General features: G+C 42.2%; 1 protein-coding gene across 1 annotated transcript in view; it reads right to left on the bottom strand.

Annotated features, from left to right (window-relative positions):
• FGD4 (FYVE, RhoGEF and PH domain containing 4) overlaps positions 1–19,416 on the bottom strand; it is a 494,296-nt gene that overhangs the window by 235,526 nt on the left and 239,354 nt on the right. The window contains 1 exon segment of the mRNA XM_029600028.1: positions 6,827–6,979. Within this exon segment, the coding sequence (XP_029455888.1) occupies positions 6,827–6,979 (153 nt within the window).

Here is a 19,416-nt window from a genome sequence, read left to right as displayed (position 1 = left end):
TCCCGATATTAAACAGACAACGCATTATATAGAGCCAAGCCATAATACAGGACTTTGTTTCCTGTGATTTAGAGAGACTGCTGCAAAGGCTATTTTGAATTTTTTGACCTGACCAGCATTTCCTCTGCGCGTATTTGAAGCTGCTCTCACTGAAGAATTCCTTGACGCAGTATAAATAGTTCAATTTCTGGGCTTCTGTCCCTCCAGACACAGCCCATGTGATGAAACACGGTCTGTGTCGGGGGACCGAAATTTACTGCAAGCTTTGAATAAAAATCCAGAAATACTTTACCAATATCCTGTTTTGGTTTGATCATCTCTACAAAGATCCTAGATCTCACAGCAATATACCATTGATACATGGTCTGTTACCAGCGAGTATACCACTCTTTTTCTACACTTAATTATTTGCTGTTTATATAAAATAAAGACTAAAGTTGAACTTGTAAGTTAACCTATGAGAGAACAAACATAGAACCAACCTGCTTAGGCGCTTTAAGTAAGTTTTTGATTGTGGCTCAAAGATGTCAAGGTGTTGGAGGAACAGGTTTTCAAAAGCACGCAAACGGCGCTGACAGGCTAGTGACGACGCAATCAAATACGTTTTCAAAACGCCTAAGCAGGTTGGTTCTAATTGTCATCATTTTTACATTAATATCACAAATAGTACAGTTTTCTCACTTGCTGGTTTGGCCTCTGACTTTTCAGACTCCGTTCTAAATCCTCATTCGTGCTTCTCAGCCACACCAACAAATCAGGTTTCATTTAATTTTCATTTAACTTTCTACTTAGTAACTTCAGTTTACTGCACTTTCCCATAGCCAACCTGTTTTTACCCTCTTTTTTCAGACTCTTATTCATTCATATACACTGTGGAAAATAACCAGACTTCAGCAAGTGGTATGTACTTCACTAATTGCAAATGTTTACCTTTCCACATCGTTATATTTTAAGCATGCTTTCACCTAAGAAAGCCTTAGTACATATTTCCACCATACTGTTTGTTCACTCATCATTTAACTTACAAGTTGAACTTTAGTCTTTATTTTATGTATAACATTACAGATTTAATACGTACACTCTGTTATATGTGCATGTGTTTACTTTTTCGCAGACAATTATCATTTGTATATTGCAATATGGTATGTATACCAGGTATTTTCTTATCTTCGATAGCCATTTTGGTCTGTTATTTAATTGTTAAATTGTTTATCAGCTCATTTTAAATATCTTTCAACATTTTCTTTTTCCCATAGCTATGTTCCTCCTAATGAAGCAATGGTGAAACACGGACCCGTGTCAGGGAACAGAGGACTTTTGAGATATTACCACATGCAGCTATACAATTGTCACTTATTAAATTTTGCTGAATATAACTTGCAGAGTTCTACTTATTGACTCTTATGTGAGTTTAACAGACCATTGAACCATTTGCAACCCACTCTTTTTCAATGTCTCTAGTCTGACATCTGAAGAAGGGACTTATGTAGTTAAGAACATAAGAAAATGCCATACTGGGTCAGACCAAGGGTCCATCAAGCCCAGCATCCTGTTTCCAACAGTGGCCAATCCAGGCCATAAGAACCTGGCAAGTACCCAAAAACTAAGTCTACTCCATGTTACCATTGCTAATGTCAGTGGCTATTCTCTAAGTGAACTTAATAGCAGGTAATGGACTTCTCCTCCAAGAACTTATCCAATCCTTTTTTAAACACAGCTATACTAACTGCACTGACCACATCCTCTGGTAATAAATTCCAGAGTTTAATTGTGCGTTGAGTAAAAAAGAACTTTCTCCGATTAGTTTTAAATGTGCCCCATGCTAACTTCATGTAGTGCCCCCTAGTCTTTCTACTATCCGAAAGAGTAAATAACTGATTAAAAGTTTTAAAAGCTTTTGACCAATATTTTTAGGTACATGTATTCATTTTATTTTAAAGGTATTTTAGGAAACCTGGCTTATTTTGTTTTCTAAATAGGAGGTATATTGGTATTTTAGAGCCTGATGTAATATTTGCAGAGTTGTCTTTTCATTGGTAAGGTTGTAATTTGAGTGCTGTCAGTTAGTGCTGATCTTGCTATGGGAGGTTCACTGTACTGTAATTGTTTATTCTTGGATTTCTGAGGGCCAAGCCCGCACCCATTACATGTTACAACAGGCCTAATGCCATATGGGTTTCATGTGACTTTTGTCTCTAGGGGAGAGGGGGGTGGAGGGAGTGAGACTGCTGTAGGTTGGGGAAGGAGGGCAATCAGGTGGCTTTAAAACAGGATGTTCTAGCAGTGGGGGCCTTCTTGTGTTGAGGTTCCCATGTAAATGTATTTTAAAATATGGAAGAGAAAATTATATTTTTTTTCATCCGGACCAACTTAAAGGTTTTGTCAATGCTAGAAAAGCGGAAAAGCAAATGGGAGGCAGTTAAAAGTCCTATAAATTAAAATCCTTAATGCAGGGCCCTTTTTCCTGATATGTATATTTGAAGATGCTCCCTTGGTTTTGCAGTTACACCACCCTCCCTGTGCAGTTTGAGGTCTAACGGGTGTAGTTAATTAAAGAGTAAGATGTGTTTAATGCACTGTTTCTGTATATATATAATTTCTTGGCTTTGAATATACTACACCATTTTTCGTTAACAAAGTTAATGCTTTGTATATTATTATGAAAACTTAATAAAGAGAAAAAAAAAAAAGAAGATCCCATGCTACTGATGCCAGTAATAGCAGAGGCTATTCCCTAGGTCAACTTGATTAATAGCAGATAATAGCCTTCTCTTCCAAGAATTATCCAAACCTTTTTTAAACTCAGCTACACTAACTGCACTAACCCAACAAATTCCAGAGCTTAATTGTGCTTTGAGTGAAAAAGAATTTTCTCTGATTAGTCTTAGATGTGCTAATTGCTAATTTCATGGCATGCCCCCTAGTCCTATTATCCAAAAGTGTAAATAACCGATTCACATCTACTCATTCAAGACCTCTCATTATTTTAAAGATCTCTATCATATCCCCCCTCAGCTGTCTCTTCTCAAAGCTAAACAGCCCTAACCTCTTCAGCCTTTCCTCATAGGGGAGCTGTTCCATCCCTTTTATCATTTTGGTCATCCTTCTCTGTACCTTCTCCATTGCAACTATATATTTTTTTAAATGCAGCAACCAGAATTGTACAAAGTATTCAAGGTGTGGTCTCACCATGGAGAGATACAGAGGCATTAAGACATTTTCAGTTTTGTTAACCATTCCCTACTTAATAATTCCTAACATTCTGTTTGCTTTTTTGACTACTGCAGCACACTGAACCGATGATTTCAAAGTATTATCCACCATGATGCCTAGATCTTTTTCCTGGGTGATAGCTCCTAATATGGAACCTAACATTGTGTAACTATAGCAAGGGTTATTTTTCCCTATATGCAACACCTTGCACTTGTCCACATTCAATTTCATCTGCCATTTTGGATGCCCAATCTTCCAGTCTCGCAAGATCCTCCTGCAATGTATCACAAGCCGCTTGTGATTTAACTATTCTGAATAATTTTGTATCATCTGCAAATCTGATAACCTCACTCGTCTTATTCCTTTCCAGATCATTTATAAATATATTGAAAATCACCAGTCCAAATAAAGATCCCTGAGGAACTCCACTGCTTACCCTTTTCCACTGAGAAAATTGACCGTTTAATCCTACTCTGTTTCCTGTCTTTTAACCAGTTTGTAATCCACGAAAGGACATCACCTCCTATCCCATGACTTTTTAGTTTTCTTAGAAGCCTCTCATGAGGGACTTTGTCAAAAGCCTTCTGAAAATCCAAATACACTACATCTTCCGGTTCACCTTTATCCCCATTTTATTAACCCCTTAAAAAAAATGAAGATTTGTGAGGCAAGACTTCCCTTCGGTAAATCCATGTTGACTGTGTTCCATTAAACCATGTCTTTCTATATTCTCTGTGATTTTGATCTTTAGAATATTTCCACTATTTTTCCTGGCACAGACGTAAGGCTCACTGGTCTATAGTTTCCCAGATCGCCCCTGGAGCCCTTTTTAAATATTGGTGTTACTTTGGCCACCCTCCAGTTTTCAGGTATAATGAATGATTTTTATGATAGGTTACAAATTTTAATTAATAGATCTGAAATTTCATTTTTTAGTTTCTTCAGAACCCTAGGATGCAAACCATCCTGTCCAGGTGATTTGCTACTCTTTAGTTTGTCAATCTGGCCTACTACATCAGTCAAAACACCTGGGATGGGACTGACTGGGTTGTTGGCTGTAGTTTAGGGGCTGCTGTTGCCTTGTGCAGGGTATGATGAAACTGCTGAATACAGATCCAAAGGGGTGCAGGATAGTGCCTCCTCTGCTCCATTCTTGCACATCTCCTAGAAGAGGGGGGGGGCGGGTCCAGAATGACTGTGGAGAGCTGTTGAAGCATTGCACAGTGTTCATGTATCTGTGCTACCTCTTCCTTAACCCTATCTCTGAAGAGATTCTCTCTAGTACATAGCAAATCTGCAAGTCTTTCCTGGTTGGAGATCCAAGGCCAGCAGTCAGGTAAGTCTGTGGGCACCAATCCCCACAGCAGAGAGACTCAATGCCATTTTGAAAACATTAAAGGTCATGTAGACCATGTGTTTTCCACACTCCTTTTCCACCAGGAACTGGAGGGTGACCTGCCACTTTTGAGAAAGTTGCTCAGCTACTTCCTATATCTGCTTCAATAAGTCCTACAAATACTGATCCATGAAGAGCTGGAAGGAAGCTATGCAGCCATTTAAAATAACCCCTGAAACACCTTCTTACCAAAAGTGTTGAGGGTTCTAGAATCTTTCTTGTGAGCACAGAGGAATGGGTCCTATTCCTCAGCCCTCTTGAAGTGGATATGTTCACCACAGATTGGTGTGGTAGCTGCATCTTTTGGATGAGATAAATTGAATCCACCTTCTTGTTAATGGGAACCACAGAGAGAGGGATTCTTCCACATTCTCATCTGCATCTGAAAACTTTTGTGAATTGAGATTGCCACAACCTCCTTAGAAGGTTCCATGAAATTAAGGATTTCCAGCATCTTATTTCTGGTGTCATCCTCCATCAACAAAGTAAAGGGAATGGCCTCTGCCATTCGCCTAATAAAACCAGTGAAGGAGAGGTCCTCAGGAATGGACTTCCTTCTCTCCAGGGGAAAAGGAGAAAAGACCTGTTGATCTCTCTTTGTCAGAGAATCACTGTACTCCAAGATAGTTCAGGTCAGTCCCAGACTGATAGGCTGCTGGTGAAGACCCCTACCTGTGCCCATCTGGCAGACAAGGCTTCAGAGATGGGTGCATTAGTCTTCTTGAGCCTGGAACCTGAGGAACTCCGGAATCTTGAGGAATCTTCCTGCCTTAATAGACTACACATAAACCGGGGAGGCTGCCATTGACACAGATTCTACTTTGGGAACTGGAATCAGCTGGAAAAATTGCCAGGAAGTGGAGGGACTCCAGGAGCAATTTGACTTCAGTTCCGAAAAGCCGGAGAACAAAGGCATCGCAATACCTTGTCCGTGGCCTACCATGTCTTTTTTTCTAGCTCCTCAACAAAGATAGTCAATATCAACATTGACTAGGAGGCAGGTGTGGCCACATCTTCCTGAGAACCAAGATGCTTATCGGTGGCTGACACCAGGAACCCTGCAGACTGTTGCAGTTCCTAGACTTTCGGAGAGAATGAACTGTCCTCTCTATGGTCTGCTTCTGGAGAGGGAGGGATTGGGGGGGGGGCAGTGATTCAGCCACTGCTGGTCCTTCCTATTCTTGGCGTCATGCACCATTGGAGACAGAAGCCGATGCTTTGCCTTTGCTCGGTGCCCAGGACTGGAATTCTTCAATGCCAGTGTTGAAGAAGCAGAACCTTCTTTGAGTGGGAAGAGGCAGGTGATGGCTTGTCTCTCTGGGCCCTACAGATGCTCAAAGTCAAAGGAGTGTAATCCCCCTCAATGTCGATGCATCACCAGCGTCCAGTGCCAATGGATTGGTATTCCGCTATCCAAAGTGCTTCTCCATCAGCTTTAGCCAGGACATACATCCTTTTGAGGTCATGGTCACACACAGGTGACTTTTTCTGATGTCTTGTGATGCCCCCAGGCACAGGATACATCTAGAATGAGGATCCATGATAGACATGGTTAGTTAGTTTAGTTTATTGGCTTAATGAATCACATTTCTTATACCAAATCAATCTGATATACATAACCCTGGCACAACAAGAGCATCACTGAAAATCACTGGTCTGGTTATCCATTGCGGGCTAGAAACAAGGGAAGCAAAATCAAACTCAAAGGTAGGGAGGAAGTCAATGTCCATTGGGCACAGAAGACAGAATGGAAATTTAGAAAAACAACCAAAAATCCTACCTGGGGAATTACACAGATAAGAAACAAGACCACAAGGCCCATGACCAATGTCCTGTAAAACCTTTTCCCTTGAAGAACACAAGAAGGAGAGTAAGGAACTGCAACTGGTGGGCTCTGAGGAAAAGAAGAAACTGCCCAGGGCATGCCCAGGGAGGCAGTGTCAACATTCTAGAAACTCTGATATAAAACGTCTGGGCCAAGCTCTATTGACTGATGTCACCTACATGTGAGAATGGTCATCTTGCTTGTCCTAGGAGAATTTTTTCAACTACATTAAAAACAAACTTTATAAAGCCTTGTGGCTTTAGAGGACACTTCTAGTTAGTTAACACCAGCAACAGATGAAATCAGGAGAGTCAGGTCTGTCCGATTATCCTGCAAAGATAAAGTAATGGATCTTGCTAACTTCAGACAGTTGTTATTGAATGATAATTTACCTCTTGGCTTTGGACTTGGAGATTGTCGAGTTTTTCCATTTATTCCATGAGCGTCTTCACTGTATACATTCTGTGATGTCTGGTCTACAAGTCTGGTTGTACTTACTGAAAAAGACTTGGAAGCTGGACGGATCTGTGGGCAGATACTGCTGCCTAAAAAACAAAACCCAAACACAGAGATTATTGTGAGGCTGGAATGAGAATTACATAGAAACATAGTATATGATAACACCCTTAAGGCCTATCTAATTTGCCCAATATATATCTTGGTGCAACACCACAAAGCCCAGTTGATATCTGGCTTTTTGTTCATTTCTTCACAATTAGGGTCCTCTGTGCTTATCCCTGTTTTTTTCAATTCTGTTTTTGCCTCCATCACATCTATTGATCAGTTAAATGCATCTTTTTTAAGAAGAAATATTTTCTGATGTAACTCCTGAGTCTTCCTACTTTGGATCTTATTTATTTATTTATAGTTTTTTTATATACCGCGGCACGTGTGGCACATCACCTCGGTTTACAGATAACAATAACTCAGCAAGACGCTTTACAATTCAACAAATTATCTGAAAGAATAAGCAAACAGTAAAACCATTAACTAGGAGAATAAACATCGACGTTATAAGGGTGATAAGGAGTCTGGGGGGAATATTAGGAATTAAGGGCTAATATAAGCTAATCGCAGTTAGCTTATATAATAGATTAACAACAAGAACAATTATTTACATAGTGAAATAAATAACAAATAGGGAGCGATTCAAGGTGGGAGGGGGTGGGGGGAGAGGGGGAGACGAGGGGAGGTTGTGAAGGCGATGTAAGTGGGTAGTATAGGTCCCAGATAGTTAATAGTATGCTTTTTTGAACAACCAGGTTTTTAGGTTGTGTTTGAATTTTTTGTGGCAAGATTCCTGGCGTAGATCAGAGGGCATGCTGTTCCATATTGTAGAATCAGTTATAATGAGCGAACGTTCTTTTGTAGATTTCATAGTTTAATTCAGGGCTTCCCAAACTGTGGGTCGGGACCCCCAAATGGGGTCATAATACTTTCAGCTGGGGTTACTAGTAGCAGTCTTCAGGCACCAGCAGCATTAGTAGAGGAAATCAGTAGGGGCCTGTGAGCCAGCATACTCACAAGTCCTGCAGTTGCATTGGCCTTGGCCTTGCAGGAGCTTCTGTGTTAACAGGATGCCCTGAATGAGGAGGGAACAAAGCTGCTGCAGAGCATATAAGTTTGCACTATCTCAAAGGCCTCATGTAGACTTTCATTAGTAATGCTGCTGCCCCTTGAAGATTACTGTTGGGCTTGGGACAAGCTATGAGGGGGAGGGAGGGAGGGATGTGTGTGCATGTGCCACTGGAGATGGTTTCTGTTCCCTGCTCTTCATCCACCACTGAACCTACCCAAAAGAAAAATGTTGCCCCTGATATCAACTTGTTCTCTCTCCCCATCAGTTGTCATCCATTTTTGACCCAGGGCCCAAAGAAAATGTTGCTACTGACCCAAGCAAGAGGATATCTGGAGGAGAGTCTATTTGAAGGAATGAGAAACAGGAGGGTTTGAGGGATGGATAAGGTGGAAAGGGATTGTCTGTGGAGGGTGAAAGCAGGGGGAATGTGATGGCATGTAAGAGGAGATGAGTGTAGATGGGATCAGCTGGGCCGATTGCTAGAGAGGGTTGATGAGGAGGAGGGAAGACTTCAAACTCCAAGTGCTCAAAAATCTGAAACCACTCCTTCACTTCAGTGACTTCCGTTTAGTACAGGGGTCAGGAACCTTTTTGGCTGAGAGAGCCATAAACGCCACATATTTTAAAATGTAATTCCATGAGAGCCATACAATATGTTTAAAACTAAATACAAGTAAATGTGTGCATTTTATGTAAGATCACACTTTTAATGTACAATAAGTCTCTGAAAATATTACACCAGGCCTTAAGACACCAATACATCTCCTATTAGGAAAACGGACCAAGTCAGGCTGCTATAGAGTCCTACACAGAAACAACACGCCAGCAGAAAACCTCACCTGAATCACGTGCTGTCCCTCACCTAACATAGAATAAAGAGACCAAAACGCATAACAAGAAGCATGCAGAAAAAACTGAATTGGAAACTGCAACAAGCCAGAGTCTCTGTATGCAGTGTAACAAAGGAAAAAAGAAACATCACCCATCCTTATAAAACAAATCAAGAAATATAAAATCATCAGCAGTAAAACTGTACTAACAAAAAGAACATATTTCGAAACAGCTGATGAGAGGAATATCCAATAATTAAAACTCATATAAAACATTTCCAGATACCAACAAAATATTTCAAAATAGCAGACACAAAGATCCAGTAATGAAAAATAATAAGGATACAAAAATTTTTTTGCTCTGCATACCTGGGAACGTTTGATATCCAGGTGTCCTGAGATTGTTCTGAATTAGCAGGAGGTGGGGTGGTTTGCTTGGAACTTTCTCCTCTCTCAGTCACATACCAGCGCTCTCTCTCACACTGGCTCTCAATGACACACCTATACACACATGCTCTCAGTAGTCACATATACACATGTTTTTTCTCACTCACTTATATAGGCTCTTAATTACACATTTACACACATGCTGTCTATCTTTTCACGCTTACACACACACACACAGGCTTTCAATCACATAAATACATGCTGTCTTTTTCTCTCACACACAGACTCTCATTCACATGCTTACAAACATGTCCTCTCTTTCTCTCATTTACACACAGGCTCTCAATCACATACTCACATGCTCCCTCACCTAAATCAGCTCTCAATCACACACAGACACACATGGTCTCTCTCTCTCATTTAAACACAGGCTCTCAATCACATACTCACATGCTCCATCACCTAAACCAGCTGTCAATCAGACACAGACACACATGATCTCTCTCTTACTTATACACACAGGCTCTTAATCATACATACACATGATTTCTCTCACACACAAAGGATCTCAATCATACAAACATACTCTTTCACACAAACAGGTTTTCAATCACAAACTTACACATACAGGTTCCCAATGGTAAACTTACATTCATGCTCTCTCTCTCACAGGCAGGCTCTCAATCACAGACATACTCTCTTTCACATACACAGGCTCTCAATCATTCACATACATGCAATCTCACTCACACACACAGGATCTCAAACACACACGCTTGCTCGCTCATTCACTCTCTCTCTCCCCCACCCCCACCCCAGGAACTCGCGGCAGCAGCAGCCTCCTCCCAACACTAACCTCCTTCATTTTCAGCCCTCGCGGAGGCGGAGTCCCATCGGCCGCGGTTGAAACTCTTCATTTTCCTCCGAGCCGCGCTGCAGTCTTCTTCCCACAAGCGTGGCCTCTTCTTCTCGCGCAGGCACCCGATGCTCACCACTTCCTCTTCCGGGCCGCGGGAAGAAGAGAGCACGCCGGTGCCGCTCAGCACCGGCGTGCTCTCTTCTTCCCGCGGCCCGGAAGTGGTGAGCATCGGGTGCCTGCGCGGGAAGACTCCCGCGCAGGCATCCGATGACTCCAGCGCTGGCACCCGGCTGACTCCAGTCGTGCCGCTGCCGGCGTGCTCTCTCCTCCTCCTCCCCCCCCGCGGCCCGGAAGAGGAAGTGGAGAGCATCGGGTGCCTGCGCGGGAAGAAGAGACCACACTAGCGTGGTCTCTTCTTCCGCACAGGCACCCGATGCTCACCACTTCCTCTTCCGGGCCGCGGGGGGGGGGGGGGGGGGAGAAGAGAGCACGCCGGTGCCGCTGACTCCAGCTGTCCCGCCGCGTTCCGCCCGGGCTGACAGCATTTTAAGCCCGGGCGGCGGAGGACCGGGGAGCAGCTGGGTCAGCGGGGAACCGCGAAGTGTGGCGACACTTGTCTGCGAGCCAGATGCAGCCCTCAAAAGAGCCATATCTGGCTCGCGAGCCATGGGTTCCCGACCCCTGGTTTAGTAGTTCAGTCTATAATTCTGTCCAAGTTAGACTACTGCAATTCTCTTCTGCTAGGTCTTCCGATCTCATCCATAAAACCCTTACAGATGGTACAAAACGCTGTGGCGAGGTTACTCACCAACACCAACAAAAGAGCCCACATCACACCAATTCTGCTCTACCTCCACTGGCTTCCTATAAAAGCTAGAATCACCTTCAAGACATTATCAATGATCCACAAGGATATTATGGGCAGCGCCCACCTAAATCTTATCTCGCAACTCCGCCTTCACACATCAAAAAGACCTATCAGATATAATTACAAAGGTTCTTTATATGCTCCCTCGATTAAAACTTCACTAGCTAAATGAGCACTCTCCACAGCCGGGCCCACCCTTTGGAACTCATTACCGCCAGATCTTCGACTAGAAACCTGCCATATAACTTTCAAGAAAAACCTAAAAACGTGGCTCTTCCGGCAAGCCTTTCCGGAATCGCAGGAACACTTCGACACCGGTCAAAGAGCAAAATAGCTCAATATAAAGTCCACGACCGCCCATATACCCTCAGGACCCGAATACGCCTTATCTGGACAGTCCACTTGTTATGAAAGACCCTTTCTTGATGCATTAGCTCACTAGCTCATGCTCTTCCCATAGTTATGCCCTTCAACAGTGCTCACTGTCACCTGTATACCCCAACCGGTACATTTCAACCTTACCTACCAATTATTTGCAGTTAATCGTATCATTTATTCATGTTATTAGACAAATTTGTGTTGTCTATTTTATATTTTTTTATATTTAATATTTATTGATTTACGTTCTTTTGTTCAATACTCTGTTTATTGTTTAATGTAACGCCGTATGTTTTTTTTGTTCAATACTCTGTTTATTGTTTAATGTAACGCCTTACCGGCGACAGTTTTGTTCTATGGAAACCGACTTGATTTGATATGTATATTGAGAATGTCGGTATATAAAAACCATAAATAAATAAATAAATAAATAAAGGATGGCGCAAGAGGTAGGAAATAGAGGATCAGTCAGGGTTATAAGAAGGGTTTCGGGTTGAGAGAGGTTCAGATGAGAGACATAAAAAGGGTTGGAGGAGTGAAAGAGGGGAAGAGGAGAGGAGAGGAGTAGAGGTTGAGAGAGTGGGTATGCTGGAGGGGAGGATATTACGAGAGTTGGTCCTGTGGAGAGGGTGGAGATTAAGAGAGGATCACCTGGAGTATGGGGAGGGTAAGGAGATAAAGAGGGATTGTTGGAGGGGGACCCACACCCCTTCTAATTTGTTTTGATCATCCTTTGGGATCATGTGAACTTTCAAGTGCTACAGTGGGGGTCACACTAGCTAAAGGTTTGGAAAGCCTTGGTCTAATTTCCTGTTCTAAAACTTCTTTTACACTGAAAAAGGTTTGCTAATTGTGCATTATTATTCCTTTGATGTATTTGAACGTCTAGCATATTGCTCCTTCCTCCCTTCTTCTCTAGCGTACACATATTTAGGTCCTTAAGTCTCATTTTATAGGTTTTTGAGGTAGACCCAGCACTATTTTGATAGTTCTTCTCTGGACTTCCTCTACTCTATCAGAAGTACAGCCTCCAGAACTGGACAATATACTCAAGATAAGATCTCACCAATGACCTGTATGGAGGCTTTATCACCTGTACAAATCTCTGATGTGACCTTACTTGGAATAATGCGTACAATTCTGGAGACCTAGAGACATTTTATACTTTTATGGTTGCTATAATTTGAGTTAGATCAGCACTATGCTAATTTGGTTTCCACCTGCTTGTATTACAGCAACAATTCTACCTTATAGTGCCATAATAGGAAAGTCTTCCTCATAAGGTGGATAGTATTTATTGTATGAATGGACATCAAGAGGAAAAATGTAATCATCTCCACAAGAATTTCATAAGATTTCCATAATAAAATAGTATAGTTACTAGTCCATTGTGCTATTTCACTTATACACAAAGAAATAAACATTTGAAAAAAATACTACTGCATCACCATTTTAAAACAATTTACAATTTGTTTACAAATTCAGGCAACAATGTTTAGCTCATTTAGTATTGATTTGATGAAAATAGCATAGCTCTCAAAAGGTAGTCGAAGAAAAAAGAAGAAATATGTAACTTATTTGTTGATCTTTACTTCTACACCATTTCTAGAAAAAATTAAATATACTATTTAGCTCATCATATTTATAGACTGCAATCCTGGCTTCAAATGAGGTCACCCAAAGCAGGAGTACAAACAATTTAAATCACATACATCGAAAGACATCATACCATCATAAAAAATAAGAATGAAAATGCAAACATCAATATACCCAGAACAAATCCATATATTATATCCATATCAAAATCCACAAACACACAAGACTTAGCAGGGTACTCATTATGCCACCATCAGGATAAAAAAATCATCCTACTCTCCACCTCCTCAATCTCAAATAAAAGACTACCACATTAACCTTGGCTCGTTTTTGATTGGGGAACTAGTCACTCAACCATTTACCAGAAGAAAATCCAGGCTTTAAACTTTTTCTGAAAGATGAGGCAATTCTCTTCTTTTTTTTTTTTTTTTTATATTTAATCTTTATTAATTTTTCAATATAAAGTAAGACAATCTTACATTAAGGAAAACAAGGATACAGTCATGTCATTGCATTGTAAATTACAAATTCATTCATTGGCTGATACCTTACACTAAGAAACTGAGGAGAAGAAATCTTTAGGAGTTTCATCTAAACATCATTTACTCATATTACTAACAGAAAAAGCTAACTATGATAACCATACAGTTCTAGATCCCACTTAGTGTAAACTAGATACATTCCCAGGAATTACTCTAGCATTAAACAAAGGACTTAAGTTGCTCTGGGTAATAAAAAACAAAGCATTCTTTTTGTCGTTTAATAATACACCTGCTAGGATATCTCAACACATAAGAATAACCTAAATTCTTGACCTGGGTTCTAAATGTTAGAAATTCTCTTCTCCTTTGCTGTGTAACACGAGCAAGGTCCGGATAAACTCTTACCCCAGCTCCATAAAATGGAGTTGAGATATTTTTAATGAAATTCTTCATAACAACGCCCAGATCAGACTCTGAGGCAAAAGTAACTAGCAGAGTTGCCCTATCGCATAATTCTAAAGATGAATTTTCTAAGTATCCAGTTAAGTTTTCCATAATCTCAACCTCAGGTCTGTTTTCAAATCTAGATATAACTCCTTGTGAGGACTTCAGGAATATTTGCCTAGTGATACAAGGCAATCTGTCTTCACTAAGCTTTAAATTTTCAAGAAAATATTTTTTAAGAGTAACCTCTATTGTCTGTCCCACAACCCTAGGAAAATTTGTAAATCTGAGGTTAAGATGTTTGGAAAAATTTTCAACATGTTCAATTCTACGTGATACTGATGTAATATCTTTAATTAACTTTACTTGAACATTAGTATTTTTTTCAATTTCAACTTCCATCTATTCTAGACATGGTTTTCTCTAATTTTTCTTCTACTTTTCCCATCTTTATGTTAAGGGTTCCCACAGTTGCATTAGTCTCAAAAAGAGCTTTACTTAAGCCTGCCACTAAGTCCCATAATGAGTCCATGGTCACAATTGCTGGCTTAGCTGGTATTGAAAAGTGGGGTATCTCACCCTCTTTTCCTGCCAGTCTTTCTTCCACCTTCAATAGCTTTCCTGGTCTTTCTCCCGCCCCTTCATCTGGGGTCGATGTTACAGTTCCTACTCCTTTTCCTCCAACTGCCCCTTCTTCAGAGGTTTTAGGAGAAACCAGTATGCTATGAAGCTCTAACCTGTGTTCTACTCCTGCCGTTTCAGTTGTAGCCACTTCGGCTAACTGATCTCCAGCCAACACAGGAGAGTAGGTGGGTGACGTCATTAATTGGCGCCGGGGATCAGGAGGAGACAGAGTCACTTCCCCATTTGGCGAGAGAGCTCCCATCTCTGTGGTCATAGCGGGGATATTCTCCTCCACATTGGATATCAACGCAGGAGTGTAGGATGTTATTAAACGCTGATTTGCATTTATAGGAGAAGCTTCGGGGGGGTAGACCCGAACTCTCCCCTTTCTTTTAGGAGGCATTTTTAAACAGGAAAACTTTTTCAAGTCAAACCGCTACTCACTGCGTTTGTTAGCTACGTTCAAATCTCCTCATTTGGCAAGCTGTTTTGCCTCGGATGCCTGGCCACTCCTCTGCTCCACCCTGCGCCGGCCTAAGCCGGAACAAGTCGGCGCGCCCCTTGTGTGCGCGCGGCTTGGCGCCGCACTTACGCCGATTTTATGGGCGTCCTGGCCCCTAGTTGTGACGTCAGGGGCTCAGGGGTGGAGTCGGTGTTCTTCCGGGTTCGGCGGGAGCCTTCCGAAGCAGAGCCCGGCTCCCCAAGACCAGCTGTTTCCTCCGCTCACCCTCCAACTCTCTCCGAGGCAGCACAACCGCAGGTCTCGCCTCTCACACGCCGATTTTATGGGCGTCCTGGCCCCTAGTTGTGACGTCAGGGGCTCAGGGGTGGAGTCGGTGTTCTTCCGGGTTCGGCGGGAGCCTTCCGAAGCAGAGCCCGGCTCCCCAAGACCAGCTGTTTCCTCCGCTCACCCTCCAACTCTCTCCGAGGCAGCACAACCGCAGGTCTCGCCTCTCACACGCCGATTTTATGGGCGTCCTGGCCCCTAGTTGTGACGTCAGGGGCTCAGGGGTGGAGTCGGTGTTCTTCCGGGTTCGGCGGGAGCCTTCCGAAGCAGAGCCCGGCTCCCCAAGACCAGCTGTTTCCTCCGCTCACCCTCCAACTCTCTCCGAGGCAGCACAACCGCCGAGGCAATTCTCTTCTAATTGGATATCTAAAGACAGTCTAATCCAGAGTACCAGAGCCACTGTCGAAAATGCTCAAGATTCAAATCGTGCCTGAAGAGAAGGGATGATTAACAATGCCTTTTGACTTTTTCGTAATTCAAGTTTAAGGAATATGCCAAAACATTTTGTCCCTGAGATAAAGGAAACTATGCTTTCTGACCCCTAAAAAAATCAGGGCCATTTTAAACTGCATCTGGGTATATATTGGAAGCCAGTATAAAGATCTCAGCCATTTGCTGCTGTGTTGGAGGATCATGTGCCAGCAAGCTGCCGGCAGGCACAACAGGTAAATTAAAGATCGGGGGGGGGGGGGGGGGGGGGGGTAGGATAGGGCTAGAGGGCGGGAGGGTTAGGGGAAGGTGAAGGGAGGTTAGGGGGTTGGGAAGTTCCTTCCAAGGCTGCTCCCCTTGCACGCGCCGACCCCCGATTTTATAAACTAGGCGCATGTTATAAAATCGGGCGTCCATGTGCGTGCACCGGGTAGTGTGTGGGCAACCTTTTAAAATCTACCCCTTAAAGTACAAGTGCTTCCTATTAAGAGTCAAATAAGAACCTGCAGCAAGCAGGATAGTCCTTCCTAATTCCTATAGCACAGAAGATGAACCATAGGGCAGTTTATCTAAAGCAGCCTTTTGTTAGAAGGAAACCAGAATGAAAAAGGATTCATCTAGAAACTGAAAATAATGGCTCCTTGGGGTCTCTTATTTCTTAATAAAAATCTGAACCAATTGTACATCATTCTCATGGGAGAGGGCTTTTCATTTATTTTTTGTAACTGTGATAATACAAACCAACTAGAAAGAGTTAATACAGGCAAAATAATTAATGTACATTGGAGGCCCATATTCAAAAGCCATTGAAGGCTAACATAATAGTTATCTGTCTAATGGCTTACCCGGCTATATTTGGCCCTTATCCAGCTACATTTATCCCTTATCCAGATAAGAAGAGGGTGTTCCGCAGGCAGGCAAGAGGTTTTCTGAGGATGCGCAGGGTCCGCATTATCCGGTTAACTAGCCAAGCCACACAGCAGCTCAAAATGGATCCCAGTATTTAAACTACTACAACTTTTCAGCAGCTGCATTCCTAATGAATTTTAGAAACAGCACCATACATACAAGCAATTATTAAAGAAGAATTAATCTACAGAAGGGTTCTTATTATTATAAACTGGAGCAAAAAGGCTTTACAGGATTTAAGCATCACACAAAAATGCTGATGTCTGGCTCATGGCCACCGGTAACTGTGCTTAGCTCTTCCTCACAGCTTCCTTCCTAACACTTTGCTATCTTCCCCTGGGATTAAAAATGCCATACCATCAACTTCAGTTTGCCTGCAGTTCTAGCTCCACCCAACTTTGTGCTGGTGACATTTTTATTACTGTGTTTATTTCCTTTTTATTCCCTTTAACCTTATCTTTTTTATGATGCTAGAATCTCTGTCCTATTTAAATAAAATCAGTTTTTTAAACTAAACAAAGTATTGCACTTTCAGAAATTTTTAAAAAAATGTAAATGTATTAAAAAATGTACTAACCAAATAAAAATCTTAGGCTGTACAATTTGTATTGATTTAGTATAATAAGAAAAAGCAATGTAGAAAAAAATGTATTTTTTGTTTAAATTTCCATTTTTCCCCCATAGAAAAATCATGAGAACCAGCACATGCCATGTTCCTTACATTTACTCAGATTCCATTCTCACAGAACTGGAAAAAAAGTCCTCAAAGAAATGTCTTTTAATAAGAGGACCAACTGGAGGAAAAGGGGCTGGTCCTTTGGCAAAGTACCCCCATGCTCATTTCTCACAATTTATAGCAGCCTATAAAAAAGTGGTACAAAAAGTGTGATGCTTTCCTTCTATTTGTTCTATGATGGTACACATTGATGGCTGCTAAAGAGCATCTACTCTTATGTATACTAAGGGACCTTCATTTTCGGTTTTTAATTTATATTTCCTGGGAATTTCAATGGTATAACAAAAAAATATCAGTGGAAAAATTACTTTATTATAACACATAGGAGAAAAATTAGTGGAAGTGATTTTTTTATAATATTGAAATTCCCTGGAAAATTAAAATAAAAACTGCAAATGAAAATCCCTACAAAAGATCCTAAATCTGCAGAGCATGGTATTACATCCAAGGACAGTTTTAAAGGTGGTATCAGAGAAAGCATGAATGGTTTCAAGCTGACCAATGTTGTCATCTCCAAGTACTTACTCCTGGGGGAATTCTGGATTGCACAGAATTTACACAGAATTCTGCATTTGGAAAACAAAAAGGCATGGGGACCAGAAAGCAGCAGCAGTGGAGGCCTGTGTGGGCCAGAAGGAATGAAGGAGCAGAATCAGTGTCAGCTGAAAATAAAGAGAGCAATGGCAGGCTAGCCTACAAGGACCAGGAGAGAGATAAGAGTCTACACTGGCCCAAGCAGGCAGGAAGATGTGAATCTGCAGCATCTGCATGGCCCAAAGAAAAGAGGGAGCAGTGTGAGTCCAGTGGAGCCTGAACAGCGAGATAGACAGCGAGCTTGGGGGGAAAGCAGGAGAGAGCCAGCGGTTTGCTAAAGAGGGACTGGACACTGAGAAAGTTAGGTGGTCTTATCGGCATGAGGGAAAAGAACCAGAGGAGGGGCAGCTCTTTGTCTCAGTTAAATCTGGGGGAGAGGGGAAGCCAGAGAGAAACTGAAGATGTTGCTAAGGGAAAGGGGCAGACAGATACAAGAGTCTTGCTGGGGTGAGGGGAGAGAACCTGCAGGGGGGAACAGTCAGAGCTGGGGAGGAGTTCAATCCTTGTGGGAGGCTTTTTGGATGGAGGGAGAAAGACAGAATGAGGGGAGAAGAATTGAGCTTATGGAGGACAGAGAAATCATGGGGGGGGGGGGGGGGGAGGGGGATGAGAGAAGGGTCAGTCCTGAGGAAAGTAGCAAGTGAACTAGTGGACTGACCTGAGGTGCAGGAGAGATCAAGCATGGGGGAAGGGATTCAAGCCATAATGGGGAAACAGCTGGGGAGGGTCACTGATCTAAGGGGAGGAGAGAACAATCTGAAGAAGCTATGCTTCATAATAGGAAAAATCTGCACAAAAAAAGTTTAAAATCCTGCATCTTTGAGTAATAACTTTTTTCTGTACTGAACTATAAATTAACTATTACTCAAAGACAGTGATTATATTGTTTTATCTCCTCATTCCCTTGCACCTAATTTTGATAACCTGCAGTTTATCTACGGTTGTTCACGGAGAACTTTACTATTTGCCTTTAGCAATCATATAAGCTTCCATACCCGGGATAGGATCGAGGCTGCCTTTGCCCTCTCCTCCGGCACCAAGCGCTCTAAGCATGATCCGCCGAACCTGAGAAATCAGCACCACCCAAGGTCTCCTCTATGGCTGACCCAATTATAGTGGAACTTCATGCCCATAAAGACATGTTGCAACAAAATATGAGGCTACTTGAGCTATACAACTGGATCTTACTGAACTTGATAATTCCATGGTGGCATTTCACCCTCAAGAAGAGATGTTGGAATGGAGGGTTGATGTTTGTGAGGCTGGCCTAGTTGAGCTGCGGGTGGTCACCTTTAAAATGGCAGATTTACCGCACATGGAAGAGGACCTTGCTAACAGAAATAGGAGGAACAAACTCCGTATTTTAGGTATATCAGAGAGTTGTGAAGGGTCGGATATGCTGCTGCTCCTTAGGCGCTTGATACCAGACTGCCTTGGCTTGCAATTCGACCCTCCGCTAGAGATCGAGAGGGAGCAATGG

Source organism: Rhinatrema bivittatum, chromosome 4 (genome assembly GCF_901001135.1).
Source record: "Rhinatrema bivittatum chromosome 4, aRhiBiv1.1, whole genome shotgun sequence".
NCBI lineage: Eukaryota > Metazoa > Chordata > Amphibia > Gymnophiona > Rhinatrematidae > Rhinatrema > Rhinatrema bivittatum.
The sequence above is the reverse complement of the archived record's forward strand: the minus strand, read 5'-3'. Positions and strand labels throughout refer to the sequence as shown.